The 20,681-nt window shown below is 39.1% G+C and overlaps 1 protein-coding gene across 1 annotated transcript in view; it reads right to left on the bottom strand.

Annotated features, from left to right (window-relative positions):
• Window positions 1-1,653: 1,653 nt before the first annotated feature.
• Window positions 1,654-20,681, bottom strand: part of LOC124796164 (Down syndrome cell adhesion molecule-like protein Dscam2) — a 93,495-nt gene continuing 74,467 nt past the window's right edge. The window contains exons 10-12 of the mRNA XM_047260255.1: window positions 16,034-16,210; window positions 11,822-12,003; window positions 1,654-1,844 (exon numbers count right to left, since the gene is read on the bottom strand). Of these exons, the coding sequence (XP_047116211.1) occupies window positions 1,737-1,844; window positions 11,822-12,003; window positions 16,034-16,210 (467 nt within the window). The 3' untranslated portion in view covers window positions 1,654-1,736. The remainder of the gene's footprint in view (window positions 1,845-11,821; window positions 12,004-16,033; window positions 16,211-20,681) is intronic.

The raw sequence follows: 20,681 nt of genomic DNA, 5'->3' as shown, positions 1-20,681 counted from the left end.
ACAGTCTGCTTTACAAAGTATGTAATACAAGATATTTAATGGTTTGAAGAAAATCACACAAACTAAGGTAAAATATTTACTCTCTGACAAAGCTATTTACTCTTTCATTTTTAAACTTTTATTATATTTGTGAAAATGCTTTTATTGGTTGATATGTTCAACTTATTATGATTCACTGTAATCAACACAATACTTATTCAATTCTCAATGTGTTTAATCCATACTTCCATTCTAATACCAGTATTATTAATTGCAAAAATAACTCACTCTCTTACATTTTCACATTTTTACCACTGAATCGATACTGATGGTATTTCATATGGAGTTAGCTTGAACCCTGAGGAAAATAATAGGCTACTTTAGAAAACTGTATCTTTCTGAGTATTAACATTTTTAAATATGGTATATGTGAGCGGCATGCAGATGATGCTGGTGCTATGGTCGGTGACTCTTAGTATCTATAGATAATTCTGTGATAATGCAGATCCAATTTTACTGTGTACTTGGTTCATGATATTGAGTTCCTACACCACCTAGCATAGCTGGAGAGTCTTGGTGGAGCTACAAAAATAAAATCGGAAAGCCCAAGAACCATATTGAAAACTGTTACTATAAGCCTTGCAAAAATAAGTCTGCTTTAGTCCACAATTCTATGAGAACTCAAATTGTGAAAGTTAATCGAATCAAAAAAAAACCCAGAGCAGTCTCATGTCTGCCAGAATTTGAATGCAGAACCATCAGGTGGCCTTAAGAGCTACAGAGAAGTTAGAACAGTCACAAGCCCATTGCATTTTAGATGCTGTGTGTCACATGTCTCTTACAGCTTCCAAGATGCCTGAAGACTCACAATGACAGCATCATTTAAATAAAGGCTGTATGAAAAACAGTGTCTTACTTTTACATCCGGAAGTGGGAGGCTTTAGGTGAGGCTGCATTTGATTATTATCTATTAACTGACTATGTTATCATAAATTAGTCATCATAGGGGAATGGATCAAACATGTATGCACCATAATGCATTAAAGTGGAAGGGAGAAATGGTTGGTATGAGTTACTCTAGTGGCAAAATCTCACATCTGGTACTAGATGAGCCGGAGAAACTCCTAAAAACTTTGCTTCTGCAAGAATGTAATGAATTGAGGCATTATTTAAATATGATTAGCAAATATAATGTGTACTTTCATATTCAACGTACAGCAAAGTAGTAAAGCACATTTATTATATACATGTATACCAGTACTGCATTCATTTTCACACATATGTCTCTACACCAATATATACCCTGACATATTGTGAAATTACTAGCTTGCTTACTCACCATCATTCGTCATAACAAAACTGATATGTGAGCGAAGCAGCAGGTAGCAGCTAGTACATAAATATTTCGGCGATAGATCTGCAAACATTTCTAATTGTGTTGTGTATGCATTTTTTTATATGACAATAAAGGAGAGAGTAATGTTACTGAAAAATTGGTTGAACATTATTTATTTTAGTAGTATATACAAGGATCTTATTCAGTTGCTGCAAGAAGTTAATTTTGAGACTTAGAAATAAGATAAACAATGAATATATTGATCAGCAGTATATGTCAATGATTTTTGTATTTCAAAACATGCAAATATTTGTTGCACATCAATGCTTCTGCGTAACAGTTATGAGAATAAGGCACTTAGTTTCCTGTCTTTAAACGGCTTTCATCTCAACATTTCATATCATTCGTGAATGTTTGAAACTCAGTATCTGTGAGCCTGGTAAAGACTGTGCAGTGGTATCCAGTCAACGTCCTCAGCTTCACTCTCCACTTTCTTCTTTATCTTCATGTATTCACTGCAACTTTCATACTATAACAAACAAAAAAGTTGAAGTTATTAATACATGTGTACCTAAATATATATTAAATGAAAAGCAATAGGACCAAGATTTTTTCAAAGCCATAACTGCCAAATGGGCTACTACAAGAAAATGAAACACCTACAGCCACAGCTGGAGAGACAACATCACAGTTACAAGGTAGTCTGCATAAACCAGTAGTTGGTCACTGAAGCATTGTATATATGGATCATGATAACTCCTTCAGCTTCAACTAAGGCCTGAAGATGGTGCACTGAAGTGCCGAAACTGGTAGCTATACAATAAGTCATATCATAAGGATGGCTGTAGGTGTTTCATTTTCTTACAACAGTGAATGGTCGTATCCCCCAGACCTCCAGGCACAAGAATGGACATACAAAAGCCAAATGGGCTGGTTTAAGGTCCAAGTGACACAAGCCACCACTTGGGCACCAAGGTGGGAGGGGCCATTATTGTACAGGACATATCACGGACAGCAGCAGTTACTTGCAGCACCAAGATGAGAGTGGTGCCCAAATGCAAGATTTGTATACAGCGTGTATCACAAACAGTTGCGGAAACTGACAAAAGTGAAAGTGTTCTAGGGAAAAGGGAAAAGGGGGGTGGGGGGGGTGGGGGGAGGGTGCCAAATGGTAGGTCACTTGTGTGGAAAAATGTTCTCAAACTGGGTCTGACTGCCCATATCATGTCAAGACATATCTGTCACCCTGGAAAGCATGAAAGACTGTTGCTGTTACTACTGTTATTACCACTTATGCTATGACTACTCTAACTACTAACTACTATTGCTTCATTGCACCTGCCACTATTACAGTCATAATATGACAGTAAAACTGTTCTCAACCAGACAGTTGATTTGACCATCATAATGCTTTACAAAGCATTGTCCTCTTGGAAAGCATTGTCCTCTTGGAAGCAGATACCATTGCTTTCCAGGAACCTTTGAAATGATGTACCCAACCAAATACGAGGATATACAGTTTAACTTAGACTCCACACCATAGTATAACTTACCATTTTTCACATTAAGAAATCATTGCCAGTGACAAAAGAAGTGATAAATGACAGAAAAAGATCCTAAGGCCAATGGGATCGAAACCAAAACCTCTGGATTTACATTCTGGCATTGAGCCACTGAACAACACAATAAGAATTCCCTGTCATTTTTAAAAGAAAATGCACAACAACATTTGGATTTTTTGTCTACAATGCACTTGTAAGTTGCTATAATCTTTATCTGCATACAGTTCCTAGTATTGTATTGTGCTGCTAGTATGAGAGTTTAACAACATTATTTATGCATTTGTGTAGATTTCAAATACACCTTGATTACATTTGGTACATTTTCTTTCAGTAAGTTATAGTGTTTTTGTATATTTTTAGTCATTGTCTATAATATACCCAACAGTAGGTAACCAGACCAGTTGGTGAACTACAGCTGAATGTTGGCTGTCATGAAGAACGCATACATATGTAAAGTGCATAGAAACAATCTAATTATGAATGGGAAGAGCGATAACAGAGAGAAAAAAAATGGCTCCTGTGCGATTCAAGTGCAGTTTGATAGGAGCCAGCTGACTGTTGTTCAAGATTAACAGACTGAAAAATCATATCTATCTTATCTACTTTCTTATTTCAGAAACATAATATAGTATTAATTAGTTGAAAAAGTGTATGGATGGCATTAAGGCACTCCTAAATTAATTATGGTTTTAACTGATAATTTTTATGTTGGTGATATTTCACCCGCAGTTAGCTCATAATATACATGGTCAGTGCCTCCCATTTCCTTTCAAATGCTTTCACTGCTGAAGTGGATTTTTAAAACAAAGAGATACAAGGGGACAAGGAGAAAGTGCTATTTCTGCAATATGAATTAGAGGATTATCCTGTATCATATATATGTATTATGGTAACAAGCTCTACATTAGAAAGTTAATGGTGATGAAGGAGCATGTTTAAGTGAATATGAAATAGACATTGCCGTCCATCCAGGTAATTAATTATTCATGTTGGAGGCAGTAACCAGCATGTAAAAGGTTTCACGTTCAGTGAAAAGGTACAGTAATAATTTTAAAACAATTATGAGAATATTTAAAATTAATCCACGCAGATAGAACTGTGTACTGTATAAGAAATGTGTATGAATAATCAAGTGATAGCTACAAATATGCGATTTGCAGATACTTATAAGTCAAGGATGGTCATGATAATGAGCACAGTTATGTTTTGAGTTTTTAGGATGAATCTCTTGCTCTACAGCAGAAAGTACACTATTTTGAAGCTTCCCGGCAGATTAAAACTGCATGTTGGACCAGGATTTGCACCCAGAACCTTGCTTTTCATGGGAAATGCTCTTACCAACTTGGGCTATGCATAACTGAAAACTTCTAACAGTAACTTTCCTTTCTCCTGCCTTCCAATGATTTAGTGCCATGTTATTCTCTAACAGTGGATAATCCAGGATGGAATAGTGACAATAGTATGAAATGGAATAGATTGCTACTCACCATATAGCAGAGATGCTGAGTTGCAGACAGACACAACAAAAAGTCTACTAAACATGTAAGCTCGGCCAGAAGACCTTCTTCTGAAATAGACAACATACACCCACACATTCACGCTAATGTAGCTCAGACACACATGACTACTGTTTCTGGCTGCCAAGACCAGACTGTGAGCAACTGTGCATAATGGGAGAAGAAATTTGGGTGGTGGGGTAAGGATGAGGCTGTGAAGGGAGAGCTGGGTATTGGTTGGGGCTGGTAAAGTACTGTTTATGGGAGCATACAGGGATGAGGTGGAAGGAGGGCAGGACAGCTAGGTGAAGTCAGGAGGTTAGATGGGGGGCAAGGGAGGATTGGTAAAGGAGAGAAGTAAAACATTGTGGGTGCACTTGTAGAATAGGAGTGGGAACAGGGAAGGGGGTGGGTGGTTGAAGGACAATGAGTATCAAAGGTTGAGGCCAGGAGGGTTAGGTGAACGTAGGATATATTGTAAGAAGAGTTCGTATCAGCACAATTCAGAAAATCTGGTGTTGGTAGGAGTTGTGCAGATGGAACTCTCCCTGCAGTGTATCCTGTGTTCCCATAACCCTCATGGCCTCAACCTCCACTAGTCATTGTCCTTCACCCACATATCCACTTTCCTGTCCACACTGCAGCATTACACATCATTCTGTTCCACCAACGCATCCACAGTCTTGTTATTTCTCTCCTACCCCCCCCCCCCCCCTCCACCACATGCCTTCCATTTATATAACCTACTGACTGCACCTAGTTGCTCTATCCCTCTCCACTTTGTCCCTGTATGCTCCCACAAAAAGCACTTTACTGTCCCTTACCCATACCCTGCTCTCCCTCCCCCTCCTTACCCCTACCACCCAAATTGCTTCTCCCATCATGCACAGCTATTCATAGTCGGGTCTCATCAGCCAGAGGCAGTGGTCATGCATGTGTGAACTGCATTTGCATGATTGTGTATGTGTGTACGTTTATTTCAGATGAAGGCCTTCTGGCTGAAAGCTTACATGTTTAGGTCGACATCTACGTATACTGTATATTCTGCAAACCAATGCGAAGTGCATAATAGAAGGTACTCCTATTATACCAGTCACTAGGGCTTCTTCCCACTCCATTTACATTTGGTGCATAGGAAGAATGACTGCTCAAATGTCTGTATGTGTGCCTTAATTAGTCTAATCTTCTCTTTGCTATCCCTATATGAGTAGTATGCAGGGGGCTGTGGGTATATTCTTTGATTTCCAGCCTAAAGCTAGTTCTTGAAACTTTGTAATTAGGCTTTGACACATAAGATTATGACAGTTGTAAAATTTTAAGTACCCCACAGAAGTGAGCCACATCAAAATGATGCTCCAAATGAAGCACTTATTTTTAAATAAATGCGGAACTGTAACTATTTGGAAAATTGTGCTTGTAGTTATAGAGATGGAAAATGAATATAAACCCTTCTATTTGCTTCACTTCAATTATGTCAATCACTGCTCTGGAGGGTGAACAGATAGACAGTTATCTATAGCAGTTTCCAGTAAGTTTAAGATTATCTGTCATTGGCAAATCTGCCTCAGGTCATAACACGTATACACATCAGTGTATTGGTTGTTTTTCCTCTGTGTCAAAACAATCTTCCCGCAAGAACGTCACAAACTTTATGAAGTGATGTTTTCTGCATGATTGTAACTGCACCACTAAGTGGACTAAGCCTGTCAGTATAGACTAACCTTTACGAGCATGTGTCAACACTTCAACACCCGACCTGCTGCTCAGGAGAAAATTAGCATTAAACATTAATGACTTGTTCTTGCCATACATACTTGGAGGTACTAATCAACCTAAAACATATGACCTGTGAGAACTATAATTATTAATCTGCAAATGATGTAAGTACTGATGTAATGTTGTTCAATATACTGTTCTCAGCAACCAATAGAAATATCTGCACACCCATTACACCCTGTGCAATATATACTAACAGTACAAGGACCATTCATCATATCACTATGAACTATGACTAAAGAGAACTATTGATTTGTATGTTGGCATGACCAAGAATTAATAGTAAAGTCCCAGTATGAATAGTTGCAACTCAGGTTTCCTGTACCCACCTACTCTTCCAGTTTGTGTGTTGTGTGTGTGTGTGTGTGTGTGTGTATGTGTGCATGTGTGTGTGTGTCACTGTGAAGTGTATGGCAGAGGATATGTCCCACTGTATCCATTATTAGGCCTGCTTCCTGTTCTGTTCATGTATGGAGCATGGGAAGAATGATTGTTTGAATGCCTCTGTGCATGCAATAATTATTCTAATGTTATCTTGATGATCCCTATCTGAGTGATACATAGAAGGTTGTGTATTCCTAGTGTCATCATTTAAAGCTGGTTCCAGAAATTTTGTTAATAGACTTTCTCACCCAGATTGTTTATATCTATCTTCTACAGTCTGCCAGTTCAGTTCCTTCAGTATCTCTGTGACACTCTCCCATGGATCAAACAAACTGGTGACCATTTGTGCTGCCCTTCTCTCCATATGTTCAATATTCCCTGTTAGTCCTGTTTGGTATGTATCACATACACTTGGGCAGTATTGTAGATATGGTCACATGAGTGATATGTAAGCAATCTCCTTGGTAGACTGATTGCACTTCCCCAGTATTCCGCCAATAAATCGAAGTCTACTACCTGCTTTATCCACAATTGAGCCTATGTGATCATTTCATTTCATATCCCTACAAAGTGTTACACCCATGTATTTGTGTGAATTGGCTGATTCCAACAGTGACTCATGGATATTATAGTCATAGAAAACTACATTTTTTCATTTTGTGAAGTGCACAGTTTTGCATTCCTGAACATTTAGAGTACGTTGCCAATCTTTGTACCACTTTGAAATCTTACTGAGATCTGAGTGAATATTCATGCAGCTTCTGTCAGATATTACTTCATCATAGACAACTGCATCATCTGTAAAAAGCCTGAGGTTCCTATTAACATTGTCTGCTAGATCACTGATATACAACATGAACAACAAAGGTCCCAACACACTTCCCTAGGGTACACCTGAAGTTTCTTCCACATCTGTCAATGATTTTCCATCCAAGATAACATGCTGTGTCTTCACTACCAAAATGTACTCAATCCAGTCACAAATTTCACTTGATACCCCATAACAGTCTACTTTTTACAATAAGTGTTGGTGTGGTATTGAGTCAAATGCTTTTCGAAAATCAAGAAATCCTGCTTCTATGTGATTGCCATGATCCAAAGCTTTCAGTATGTCATGTAAGAAAAGTGTGAGTGTGGTTTCACATGATCCATGTTTTCAAAATCTATGCTGGCTGGCATGGAGAAGGTCACTCTGTTCAAGATACCTTGTTATGTTTGAGTTAAGAATATGTTCTAAGATTCTACAAGAAATTGATATTAAGGATATTGGACAGTAGTTTTGTGAATCACTTCTACTACCCTTCTTGTAGGTGGATGTGACCTGTGTTTTTTTCATAAAACTGAGCATGTTTTTTTGTTCAAGGAATCTATGGTAGATTATAGTTAGAAGTGGCCAATAGGGATTCCGTTGGACCCGTTGTCCAGTTGTAATGATTTCGGCTGTTTCTCAACACCACTGATACTGATACTTATTTCATTCATCTTTTCATTGGTACAAGGTTGGGACATTTCTCCTGAGTTTTCCTTTGTAAAGGAAAATTTGAAAATGGAGTTAAGCATTTCAGATTTTGTTTTGCTACCCTCCATTTCAGTACCTGTCTCATTCACTAGTTACTGGACACTGACTTTAGTGCCACTAACAGCCTTTACATACAACCAGAATTTCTTTTGGTTTTGTTAAAGATCGTTTGACAATATTCTACTTCGGTAGTCAATCATTGCATCACACACTGCTCTCTTGACAGGTCCCTTGCATTCAAACAAATACTATATGACTGACTAGTTACCTACCCATTCTATGAAGTAAATGAATATTTCAACTGTAATATAATATTGTAACACTTATAACAATGCTGTTGTTTCTTTTAAATGATCAATTGTACTGTATAATATGTGTGTAGTTGTCTATTGCTGTAATGGCTGAATGAAAATAAAATAATAATAATAATAATAATTATTATTATTATTATTAACTGTTGTATATGTCAACTGTTCTTTTAAACTTGAGCCATAGTTCCTCTACATATTCCTGCCCCGTGCTGAAAGTTTTAAGATCCTCGTTGAAATATGACTTTGCTGAATACATAATCTTTCTGCTTCTTTTAATTGTCCTTTGTACTTTGGTAATCATTGTTGCCACAACTGTGTCAGGGTCACTAATATGAGTTTCAACATGGACATCCTCAAAGAGGTCAAGTCTATTTGTTACTATTAGGCCTAACATATTCCCATCATGAGTGGGGTTCCTAGCTATCTCTTCTAGGTAGTTTACAGAAAGGGCATTTAAAAATGTTTCACAGAATGTCTTATCATGCCCACCACTAACAAAACTGTAATTTTCCCAATTAATTGGTGGATGATTAAAATCTCCACTGATGATTGGAGAGTTTACATACAAGTGAACCAAGGTTTTGTCTAAAATTTTTACTTATGTCAGGAGATGAGTCTAGTGGGCAATAAGGGAGTCAATTATCATTTTATGCCCACCCTTGATAATGAGTCTTGCCCAAAGAGTCTCACATGCAGCTTCATTTTCTATCTCAGTGGATTTGAGTTTCTTGTTTGGTGCGACAAGTACACCACCTCCATTTACCATTTGCCTACCCTTTTGGTATACAGTCAAATTTTCCCCAAAAATGTTACTGCTATCAATTTCAGGTTTCAACCAGCTTTCTGTACCTAGTATTATATGAGCTTCACTGCTTTTCAAGAGTGCTTAGAACTCTGGCACTTTGTTGCAAATATTTTGGCAGTTAACTATTAGGATTTTAATATGCTCACCTTTGGGAGACATTTCTTTCCATCTTACACTGATACTTCTTGGTTGCCAAAAGCTATCATTACCTGGATTGGATAGAGAGATGCCTAATCTAGAAAACCTTTGTGTGCACCCCACACACAGTCAGCTATCTAAGTAGCAGGCTCTGACATGTAGTTGGAGGGGGGGGGGTGGGGGGGGACCTGCAGTTCTAAATCCTGTGGCCTGTCCTATGGCACAGGCCCAGGAAGTCACAGCCTACTGATAGAAAAGTCATGTACTTACTGTTTTTAAAAATTAGACATCCCATCAGGTAACAAAAGTTCTGACAAATTCTAATTTTTCTGAAGTGCAGCACTGATCTTTTTCATTGTAATTTTTGCATTATGTTTATTTTGTTGCAGTCAGTACAGTACAACACTGTCGAATTTGTGTTTATTGCTGATATGTGTGCATTTGTAATTAGATTGTAACAGCCAAATGCCTCACCCCATAAAATATTTGATTTGGAATAAAATATGTGTTTACAGTGCTGGTGTTGGATAACTGGATTATGTCTGTGCATGCATAAGGAATTTAACTCACAGAGAATTTAGGACAAAAACACATGAATGAAACACAGGTATAGATCTTGGAAACCTTATTTTCATAGACTGTGTAGAAGTGATGAAAGTAGCTACCAAAAAACTCCATGTGTGGCATTCAGAAGATAATATTTTAATAGTCCACCAGATGACATCATGCTGTGCTACATTCTGCTGAAATGGTGCTACACCAGAAATCACCCCTCTCTCACCTTTTTCTGTTTGTAGGCTCTTTGTATCAGCCAATGAAGAGTTTTAACAGAAATCTTCAATAAAAATTATTACACTTGCTATTGTTTATGACTAAAGCACTGTACGCGGTCATGGTATAATTAAGAGCCAGCACTGATATGGATGAGTGAGATCCTGTTCTTTTAGTAATATCATGGAGATACATGGGTCATCTATGGTTGCTACTAGTTCAGTGAGGAACAGCATAATGTCTCATCTGAGGATGGTGGCTAGATAGAGCACTGAAATACACTGAAGTGTCAAAGAAACTGGTTTAGACATGTGTATTCAAATACAGAGATTTGTAAATAGGCAGAATACGATGCTGTGGTTGGCAGCACCTTTATAAGACAAAAAGTGTCTGGCACAGTTGTTAGATTAGTTACTGCTGTTACAATGGCATATTATCAAGATTAAAGTGAGTTTCAATATGGTGTTATTGTCGTCACATGAGTGATGGGACACAGCATCTCTGAGGTAGCTAAGAGTAGGGATTTTCCCATATAATCATTTCACGAATGTACCGTGAATATCAAGAATCCGGTAAAACATCAAATCTCTGACATCGCTGCGGCTGGAAAAAGATCCTGCAAGAATGGGACCAATGGCAACTGAAGACAGTCGTTCAATGTGACAGAAGTGCAACCCTTCTGCAAACTGCTGCAGATTTCAATGTTGGGCCTTCAACAAGTGTCAGCATTTGAAACACTCAACAAAACATCATCAATAGGGCTTTCAGAGCTGGAGGCCCACTCATGTGCCCTTTATGACTGCACAACACGAAGCTTTACACCTCACCTGGGCCCATCAACATCAACATTGGACTGTTGATGACTGGAAACATGTTGCCTGGCCAGACAAGTCTCATTTCAAATGTACCGAGTGGATGGATGTGTATGGGTATGGAGACAACCTCATGAATCCATGGACCCTGCATATCAGCAGGGAACTGCCCCATCTGGGGGAGGCTCTGTACTGGTGTAGGGCATTTGCAGTTGGAGTGATATGGGACCCCTGATACATCTAGAAATAACTCTGACAGGTGACATGTACATAAGCATCCTGTCTGATCACCTGCATCCATTCATGTCCATTGTGCATTCTGACAGACTTGAGCAATTCCAGCATAACAATGTGACACCCCAAAGGCACAGAAGTGCTACAAAGTGGCTCCAGGAACACTCTTCTGAGTTTAAACACTTCTTCTGGCCGCCAAACTCCCTAGACATGAACATTATTGCGCGAATCTGGGATGCCTTCCAACATGCTGTTCAGAAGAGATCTCCATCCTTTCATGCTCTTTTGGATTTATAGACAGCCCTGCAGGATTCATAGTGTCAGTTCCATTCAGCACTACTTCAGACATTAGTTGAGTCCATGCCGCATCGTGTTGTGGCACTTCTGTTTGTTCATGGGGGCCTACACAATATTAGGTAGGTGTACCAGTTTCTTTGGCTCTTCAGTGTATAATTTTCAGTTGAATGCACGATCCAGCTACCACATCCAATGACAATACTACAAAAAGTAACTAATTCATAAAAAGCAGCTCTGCTGTTGTTTCTGTTACATTTAAATGTAAAAAAATCTAGAATTTCATCTAAATATGTCTCAGATATTTTTAAAAACTGAAAGCAGTACTTTCCTCCCTTTATGCAATAATTCCTACTTAAAATTTTATATTAAGTGAGATATGTTGTTCACTACAGTGTCCTTACATCAGGTATCAAGGAATCCATTTTCTCTTCATCTGTTAGTCTAAATGTGGCATATGGGTTGACTTTTGCAGTTATCTCTGGCATCACAGAAGAGTGTCCGGACTTCTGGTCCAGTGGGATGTCACTACTCAAGTAATCTCCTTTGTTTTCAGGTGTGGCAGTTGTATCGTGAACATTCATGCCTGAAACATTCAGGAGAAAAAAACATGTAAGCATTTGAACAATTCACCACATAGAGAGATGCTGAGTCACGCACAGTGGAAAAGACAGGTTTCAGATAAGGTTCTTCTGAAATAGAAAACAAACACACACACACACACACACACACACACACACACACACACACACACACACAACCACTGTCTCCAAGCACTAAAGCCCGACTGTGACTGTGTCTGATATGAGCACCAATCTGCTGGATGGGTAGTAGAGGAAAGGAGGAGGCATGGGGCAGGGAGGGGGACGGATAACAGGATATGGGTGGAGAAAGATACTGTGTTGCCTGTGTGAGTGTGAGAGATATGGTGGAGACAGGATATGTCTACTGGGTGGAGCATTCTGTGGCTGTGCTGGGGAGTGGATGGGGGCAGGGAAGAGGGGAGAGGAGAGAAGCAGAGAAGGGAAAAAGACTAGTACTACTGTTGTGGGATAGAAGGTGCGATCAGTATTGGAGTGTGAACAGGGAAGGCGGTAGGTTGATGGAGGACAAGGACCAGTGTAGGTTGAGGGCAGTGGGTTACAGGAATGACAGATTTGTTGTAGGAAGACTTCTCACCTGTGCAATTCAGAGAAGCTGGTGTTGTTAGGAAGAATCCAGATGATGGTGCAGGCTGTGAGACAGTAATTAAAGTGAAATCCATTGTGTTGGGCAGTATGTTCAACAACTAGGTGGTCGATTTGTTTGTTGGCCACCATTTGTTGGTGGCTATTCATACTGTGTTAGGCAGGCAGTGGAAAAGGAGAGGTACAGAGAAGGGGTAAAGATAAGAGGGTACATTGGTAGAGAGTGCTGCAGAATGAAGGTGAGGGTGTAGGGGTGGTGGAAACTGTGGGGAGGAGGGTGTAGGAATGTTAGTTAATTGTAGGTTGATGCCAGGATAATTTTGGGAGCAGAAAATGTGTAAGGATAAAAGCTCAGCAAAGCTGGTGGTGAAGGGGAGGATCCAGATGGTCTGGGTTATGAAGTGGCCATTGAAATCAAGCTTGTTATGTTCAGCTGCATGTTGTACTACAGGGTGATCCACTTTGCTCTTGGCCACAGTTTGGCAGTGGCCATTCATTCTGGTGAACTGCTGGTTGGTAGTCATACCAATATAAAAAGCTGTGTAATGATTGCAGCAGAGCTAGTATATGACATGGCTGCTTTCACAAGTGTCCCAGGTGAGTGGATTGGACAGGCCTTGTACCTGGGTTTTCCACAGGGATTGGGCTGGGATTGGGAGTGGCATAGGGATGGACTAGGTTGATGTGAAGTTACAGTGGGCAATGGAACACCACTCCTAAAATTGAATTTCCCTCCCATCATGAACTGGTCTACTAGGTACATATGTATCCACTGCATTTGTTTAAACTTGACCCACAATTCACCTATGCTCGTGCCAAGAGGGAAAAGTTCTGAGTCTCTTCTAAATGACATAATTACCTCTTTGTCTAGCTTACTGAACATGTAAATCATCTTTCTTCTTTTAGGTGCCCTTTGTGCTTTAGTAGTCATTGTTATTACATCTGCTTCATGGTCACTGACACCTATTTCAAAATTGGCATTCTGAAAGAGGTGTCAAGTCCATTTGTTGCAATTTAATCTAATATATTTCCATCAAAAGTAATGTTCCAAATAATTTGTTCCAACTAGCTTACAGAGGAAGCATTTAATATTATTTTTCAGGAGTTCATGTCACAGCCATCACCTGCAAAACACTATAGGGTGTCCAGCAAAGGAGTCCCTGATTTCAAAATTTAATGCCTTGAAAACTAATATCAATAGACGAGTGCAACAAACAGTATGTTTATTGTTAAAGGTGTAAGTATTTGATACAGAAGTTATATAGAAATTTTGAAATAATTTGAAAAGCTACTAACATATGGCACTGTAATCAAAATATGTAGTGCCTATAAACAGTGCACTGTGGCTCAGACCAATCAGTTCCACTGCTGAAATATAAAAGGAGGTTAGTGTACCAAAGGAAGAGGTTGAAATAATGAACTACATTGAACAACTTTTTCTTCCCTGGCACTGGAATACCACAGGTTATAACACAGTCCTACAGAAACAAGGCGTATGTTCCAAACACGATTTAATGTTCCAAACGGAACTGATGCAATAATCATTTGCAAGCTCTTCACCAAATTCCAACAGATAGGCAATGTGGCTGATCATCTACAAGAGAATGTTGGCCACAGGAAAACAGTAGCTACTCCCGGAGGTGTCACCACAGTTTATGGAATTATTCAGCAAAATCTAAGGAAATCCATCAATTATTGCATAATTACTGGAGCAGGGGTGGATTTGCAACGGCAAATTTCATTGATCATTTGCACTATCTGTGTACTGCAAGAGGCGCACATTTCAAAAAGATTGTGATGTGATTGCAAAGACTGCTTGCAGAGGATAAGTTTAAATATACATGTTGATATAGTACAAACTGCAGAGCATACAGTGTCATCTGTTAGCAACTTTTCAGACTATCTGAGACTTCTGTGTAACTTCTGTATAAAATTCTTATATCTTTTGTACAATGCATACCTTCTGTTGCAGTAATCTATTGATCTTAGGTTCCAAGATACTGAATTTGGAGATCAGGAATCCCTTCGCTGGATGCCCTGTAATTACCCCGATAGACTGTGGAAGATTTACATCTCCTCCAATAATGATAGTACAACTGGGGAACACTCATTCCAGTGAACTGAAGGTTTTCTCTTAAAGTTTTTTGTTACACCTGTGGCTGAGTTTGGTTGTTGATGGATAAACAGATCCAATTACAACTTAACACGCACCCATGATTCTAAGTCTAACCTAAACAGTCATGCTTGCAATTTCAATTGCCGTCTTGGTGGTTTCAGTTTTTTAACTACTTTCAGTCACTGTTGAAGCAGGTGGCACACTAGGTTCATTGGTGGAATACTAGGAAAATGCAATAAATCTGCAATGGAAAGTGCTTACAAAACACTTGTGTGACCCATTCTAGGATTTTATTCAAGTTAATAGGACTGGTACCAAATAGGAGTAACAAGTGGTATTGAACATATACAAAAAAGGACAGCACAAATGGTCACAGGTTCGTGTGACCCATGGGAAAACACCATGGTAATGATTAATAATCAGAACTGACAGATGCTTGAAGATGGACACTATTATCCTGTAAAACCTTACTTACAAAGTTTCATGACCCAATATTATGTAAGGCATCTAGGAATATATACCAGCCTGCTATACGTATGGATCACAAAGAAAATGTTATACTAATTACTGCATGCCCTAAGATATCTAAGCAGTCATTCTCATATACGGTACAATGAAAAGTATCCTCTGACACGCACTTCACAATGGCTTTACAGAGTATGGATGTAGATATAGATTATGAACATATACTATGTTGAAATGTTGGAAAGGTCTGGTGTGACCATTTGACTTTATGCCGAGCACCATAACAGCTCTCTTTATGATAAGAAAAGCTATAAACACTAACCTTCTGCTGCCTGAAATGTAGTATTAATCTGCAGTCTGGGTTTATACATTTTTGTTGACATGCTGTTTTATTGCTCTACTTTTCTGGAAGTTTATATTTATAATGGGATTATTAGGACAAGATATGTTTATTTTTTCTGAGTCTGAAGAACAGCATGACATATTGTTTTAAGCTAATTATTATAGTTGCTTGTATCATGTCTACCATGATTCTGCTTATTTCACAACCCCCCCCCCCCCCCAAAAAAAAAAGAAAAAATCATTTTCTCATTTCAAAATGTGAGGGCAGAAATTGAAGTTTCAAAGGGCATGAAAAGTAACATAACATTCCAAAATATTTTCTTTTACAGTTATATTATTGTGTAAAATTTTAGTAGATGTGAGCTTTTTGTATAGATTTATGTGACATGTAAACAGAAACTATATTTCACACACAGTGAGAACAGCAGAAAGATTTTCTTGGTTTACAATGCATGCAAAAAAAAAAAAAAAAAAAAAAAAAAAAAAAAAAAAAAAAAAAAACTTACCTTCACACTTGACACCTGTGTTATTCTGTTTCCTTCGTCTAAAATACAGCACCATTCCTATTCCACAAATAATCCCAGTTAATGCAACAACAGTGATGGGAATTATGGCGCCAAGTTCTTTATAGAAATTCTTACTCCTATAACCTCTATGTCTAATGAGCTCTGGTTGAACAATTTCTGCAACAGAGAGATGTATCTGCATATTAAATATACTTAATAAATTAAAGAAGAAACTATCAAAAAGAGCACCCTTTCAAAAATAAATGCAGTGCAATGAGTACACTAAAGAACAGCTGATTTGTAAGATTGTATTTAGCCTATTAAATTTCCTTCACAGCTGATACTTTTTTAAAACAAGATTCCATTAATTCATTCTTTCATTCACAAATCATCTACCATAATTCCTATAATGAAGGAGAGTCTTCTCGGATTTGAAACAGGTCATGACATACATTAACAGACAGATGCAGCCACTGTAGGTTACTTGTGTAATGAATAATAACAGTGAGTTATGACTAATGTTAATCTGAATACTCTTAATTATGTGAATTGCTTCTAGGTTACTTTATTTTATAAATGAGCGAAACAGCTACCCTGGGAAAAGCCACTGCAGCTCCTCTTAAGGCACTCAGCTGCAGTTTTCACCTAACAATTCTAACAAAGTATTTATGTCCACTTGCAAATAACACTGTCTGCTGTCTACATACTAAAAAAGTCAAGATGTGTTCCATACAAACATTATAGATATGCTGAAGTTACATCACTGAGTCCAAATATGCTGATAAATTATAGTAATAATGGATAATGAATTTTTTTTAAACATTTGGGAGTTTTCAATGGTCTGCTTAATCTCTATTGGTTATAGACTTTGGCACCAGAGTTAAAGTTCCATTCTGAATCATACATAGGGATATGTAGCCTAAATGGAAATCAGTTTGACTTATAATACTGTGGTTTCAAATTACACAGTTCATACTAAATTCACTCTTGTTATTAAAACAAGGGCCAATAAGGAGTAAATGTGTTGGTACATAAGTGTGAGAATCCCTAGGTCTCTGAAACGGCTTCTACAAAATGTTTGGTATGCCAACTGATCTTTACTTCTGTTATATATATTTAACTCTTATTTGTTTGGAACTGCATAATGAGCTCAGTGTTCATTGGTCATGGGATGGGTTGTTTCATTTCATGTGCTGTGTGTGATGCCTGAACATTGCTGCTGGATGTGGCATACGGCACAAGTGTAGACACAATATCCGAAAAGTCTATTTAAAAACAAAGATGCTGTAACTTACCAAACGAGAAAGTGTGTGTTGCTGATAGGCACAATAAAAAACACATAAACACACACACAAATTTCAAGCTTTCGGAACTCAAGGTTGCTTCATCAGGAAAGAGGGAAGGAGAGGGAAATACAAAAGGATGTGGGTTTTAAGGGAGAGGGTAAGGAGTAATTCCAATCTCGGGAGCGGAAAGACTTACCTTAGGGGGAAAAAGGACAGGTATACACTCTCTCTCTCTCTCTCTCTCTCTCTCACACACACACACACACACACACACACACATATCCATCTGCACATACACAGACACAGGCAGACATATGTAAATCCAAAGAGATCTTTTGTCTTTCCCTCTCCTTCCCTCTTTCCTGATGAAGCAACCTTGGGTTGCAAAAGCTTGAAATTTGTGTGTGTGTTTTTTTATTGTGCCTATCAACAACCAATGCTTTCTCGTTTGGTAAGTTACAGCATCTTTGTTTTTATATATTTTTCCCATGTGGAATGTTTCTCTCTATTATATTCATATCTGAAAAGTCTGTTATACATAGTTGTGTAATGAATATGGCAGGCTGTCTCCTGTTAACTGCTTTGAATAAACAATGGTAATTGGTACGAAACACAAAAGTTGTAGCATATGGAAGGTCACACAAGAATTTGGGTTTCCAACATCAACAGTATCTACGGTGGATCTTCAATATTGCAGAGACAATGTTTCCCACACATAAACTGCAGCACAGGAAGATGACAATTGCCTGACAAATGCTTATCACAGCATTATTACTCTGAGAGATGTGGAACCTAATATAAATGATGAAGCTAATAGAGTAGTCACTAACATCAGCATGTGGCTTTCAGAATTCTTATGCAGAAACCAAATCTCCACCATAGGAATGATGTCCACTATCTCAGTGTTATATTTTGGGGCAACTCTGTGCACTCAGCAAGAATATTCTTAACTTAAAAAAAAGTACTGATCTCTGGTGTCACTTCGCGAACTTTGCGCACTGTTCAGATGTCTTGGTATTCAGACTTTACCAAACCTGTACATAAATTCCCCAGCATGATATTTGTTGTTGAAAATATTGAATCATTTAGAAGAAACTACAAATTTCATCCAGTGGATACTAGCTGGAATCAATAGGCTTCTAGCCAGAACTGAAAAAACTGAGTGATAAACCCCCATGTATTAAAATCTAAGTTGGAAGGTTTCCTTGTGGCTCAGTCCTATTCTGGACAGCAGTTTCTCACAGTACGTGAGAACTTTTCTCTGTAATGTGTTATTTATTCATATTCTCTCTAACAATTTTTTCTTGTTTCAAAATTATTTTATTTGTAAATTTTCTAATCAGCACTCAGCAAATATCATGCTGACTTGTTCTGCAGCAAAGTAGCTTTGGTTCACACAATCCCATGGAATGCAATAAATAAATAAACAAAATAAAAAAATGCATCTTAGGCAATCTACAGTCGGTATTCTTCTGTGAGTCAGATAACCACAGATTTGGATGTGGGACATCTGGAACACAATTCTATTAGGATTGCAAGAAGACAAATGCACCACACAAGCTTCAGCAGCAGAGGAGCGACTCACTATTGACGTAACATCCAGATCTTTCCCATAGCTTTTGGCCACTCAGTGTGCGAGTGCCTTTTATCAGTATACTTATGTCTTCAACTGTTGTGACTCGCCGATTATTCAAAGTGCCGCCGCGCAATTACGCACGTCCTCTACGTGCGGCGCTGTCTGCCAGCCATGCAGCAGCTGCGCCACCTAAGCGGCCAGCCGAGCACCGGCCGCTAGACTGAGACTCAGTGTTTAATCGAATGCCGACTTGTTCACAGGTCCACTTACTCAGTGACTTATATGTGTTGTTGTGTTGTCCGAAATATATGTGTTAAATTTGAAGATTTAGCAATTGGCGCTGAGGCTGGGATTTTTTCTTTTCATCATTGACTCACAGGGTTCCATGGCTACTGTCGAGCAGCTCTTGCAAAATCTCCTTGAACAGCAAACGCTTCTAACAGCGGCGATTCGCGATTTCGTCGCGGCGTCAAATGCGGGGCGTTTCTCGTCGTTGGCTGTACCTCCTTTTCCACCTTATGACGAGACGGCGGAAGACTGGTCTGATTATGAAAAACGTCTTCGACAGCACTTCTTGGCATTTCATGTCACGGACGAACAACCATGTAAGTCTCTGTTCCTTTCCTGGATTTCACCTCAAATGTATCGGTTGTTGTCACAACTGGCTCCTTTGAAGGATCCTGCGTCTTTGTCCTTTGCTGAAATGTGCTCCCTTCTGTCTGTCTATTTTCAAAAGCAAATGCATGTGGTAGCCTCTCGTGTTGCCTTTTATCGTTGTCAAAAACAACCCAATCAGTCCTATCGCGCTTGGGCTGCTGAACTTCACGGCCTCAGTCGAAAGTGTCAATTTGTTACTGACGTTCACAAAGAATCCTATGCCGATTCCATGGTACAGGATGCTATTATTCGGTCGGCGCCCGACAAAGAAGTTCGGCAACGTGCCCTTCAGTTGGCGAATCCAACTCTAGATGAAGTTCTCTCCATTGCGCAGTCTTTTGAAATTTCTCGCGCCGCTGGGGCGCAAATAGAAGCGTGGGGTGACGTTGGGGAAATACAACCTCTGTGCGATGTTGACGACGCGTGCGGCGCGTCCCGCCGGCCGATGTGGCCGCAGTGCGCTCCCACGCGCAGCCTCGGCCTAGCCGTAAACAACCCACTAAGAAACTGCAGCAAAATCCCCGGCAACTTCCTTCATGTCCACAGTATTTTACGAAACATTCATGCGAGGATTGTCCCCAACGTTGTGCTGTGTGTCACAATTGCAAAAAGAAAGGTCATGTGTCTTCCATTTGTAAATCCGACCACATACACGATGTTCATGAACATGACGTTGATTCTGATTCTGTGTTGTCTGTCAATTGCACTTCTTCCCTTTCAGGGAAGTTATTCCTCACTGTCAAAATCCTTGTTCGAGATGTTCGCATGCAAGTGGATACCGGTTCTGCTGCCACTATAATTAATTCTCAGATGTATCTTCAGCTGGGTTCTCCACTCCTGTCCCCTGTCACTCGGCAATTACGGACGTACAATAAACAGAAGATTTCTCTCTTGGGACAGTTTAATGCTGAGGTATCTTACAAATCCGTTGTTCACACTGTTCCCATATTTGTGGTCGACCAGAGCAACGCAGAAAAACTTTTTGGTTTCGATGCCTTTCGCGTTTTTGGGTTTTCCATAGATGACTCTGTCAATATTGTCTCTGACGCTATTCCTTATGCTCAACTGGATTCCTTGTCGACGACATTTTCGTCCCTTTTTTCTCCTGGGTTAGGCCGTGCAAACGACT

The sequence above is a fragment of the Schistocerca piceifrons genome, chromosome 4 (assembly GCF_021461385.2).
Source record: "Schistocerca piceifrons isolate TAMUIC-IGC-003096 chromosome 4, iqSchPice1.1, whole genome shotgun sequence".
Taxonomy (NCBI): Eukaryota; Metazoa; Arthropoda; class Insecta; order Orthoptera; family Acrididae; genus Schistocerca; species Schistocerca piceifrons.
The sequence above is the reverse complement of the archived record's forward strand: the minus strand, read 5'-3'. Positions and strand labels throughout refer to the sequence as shown.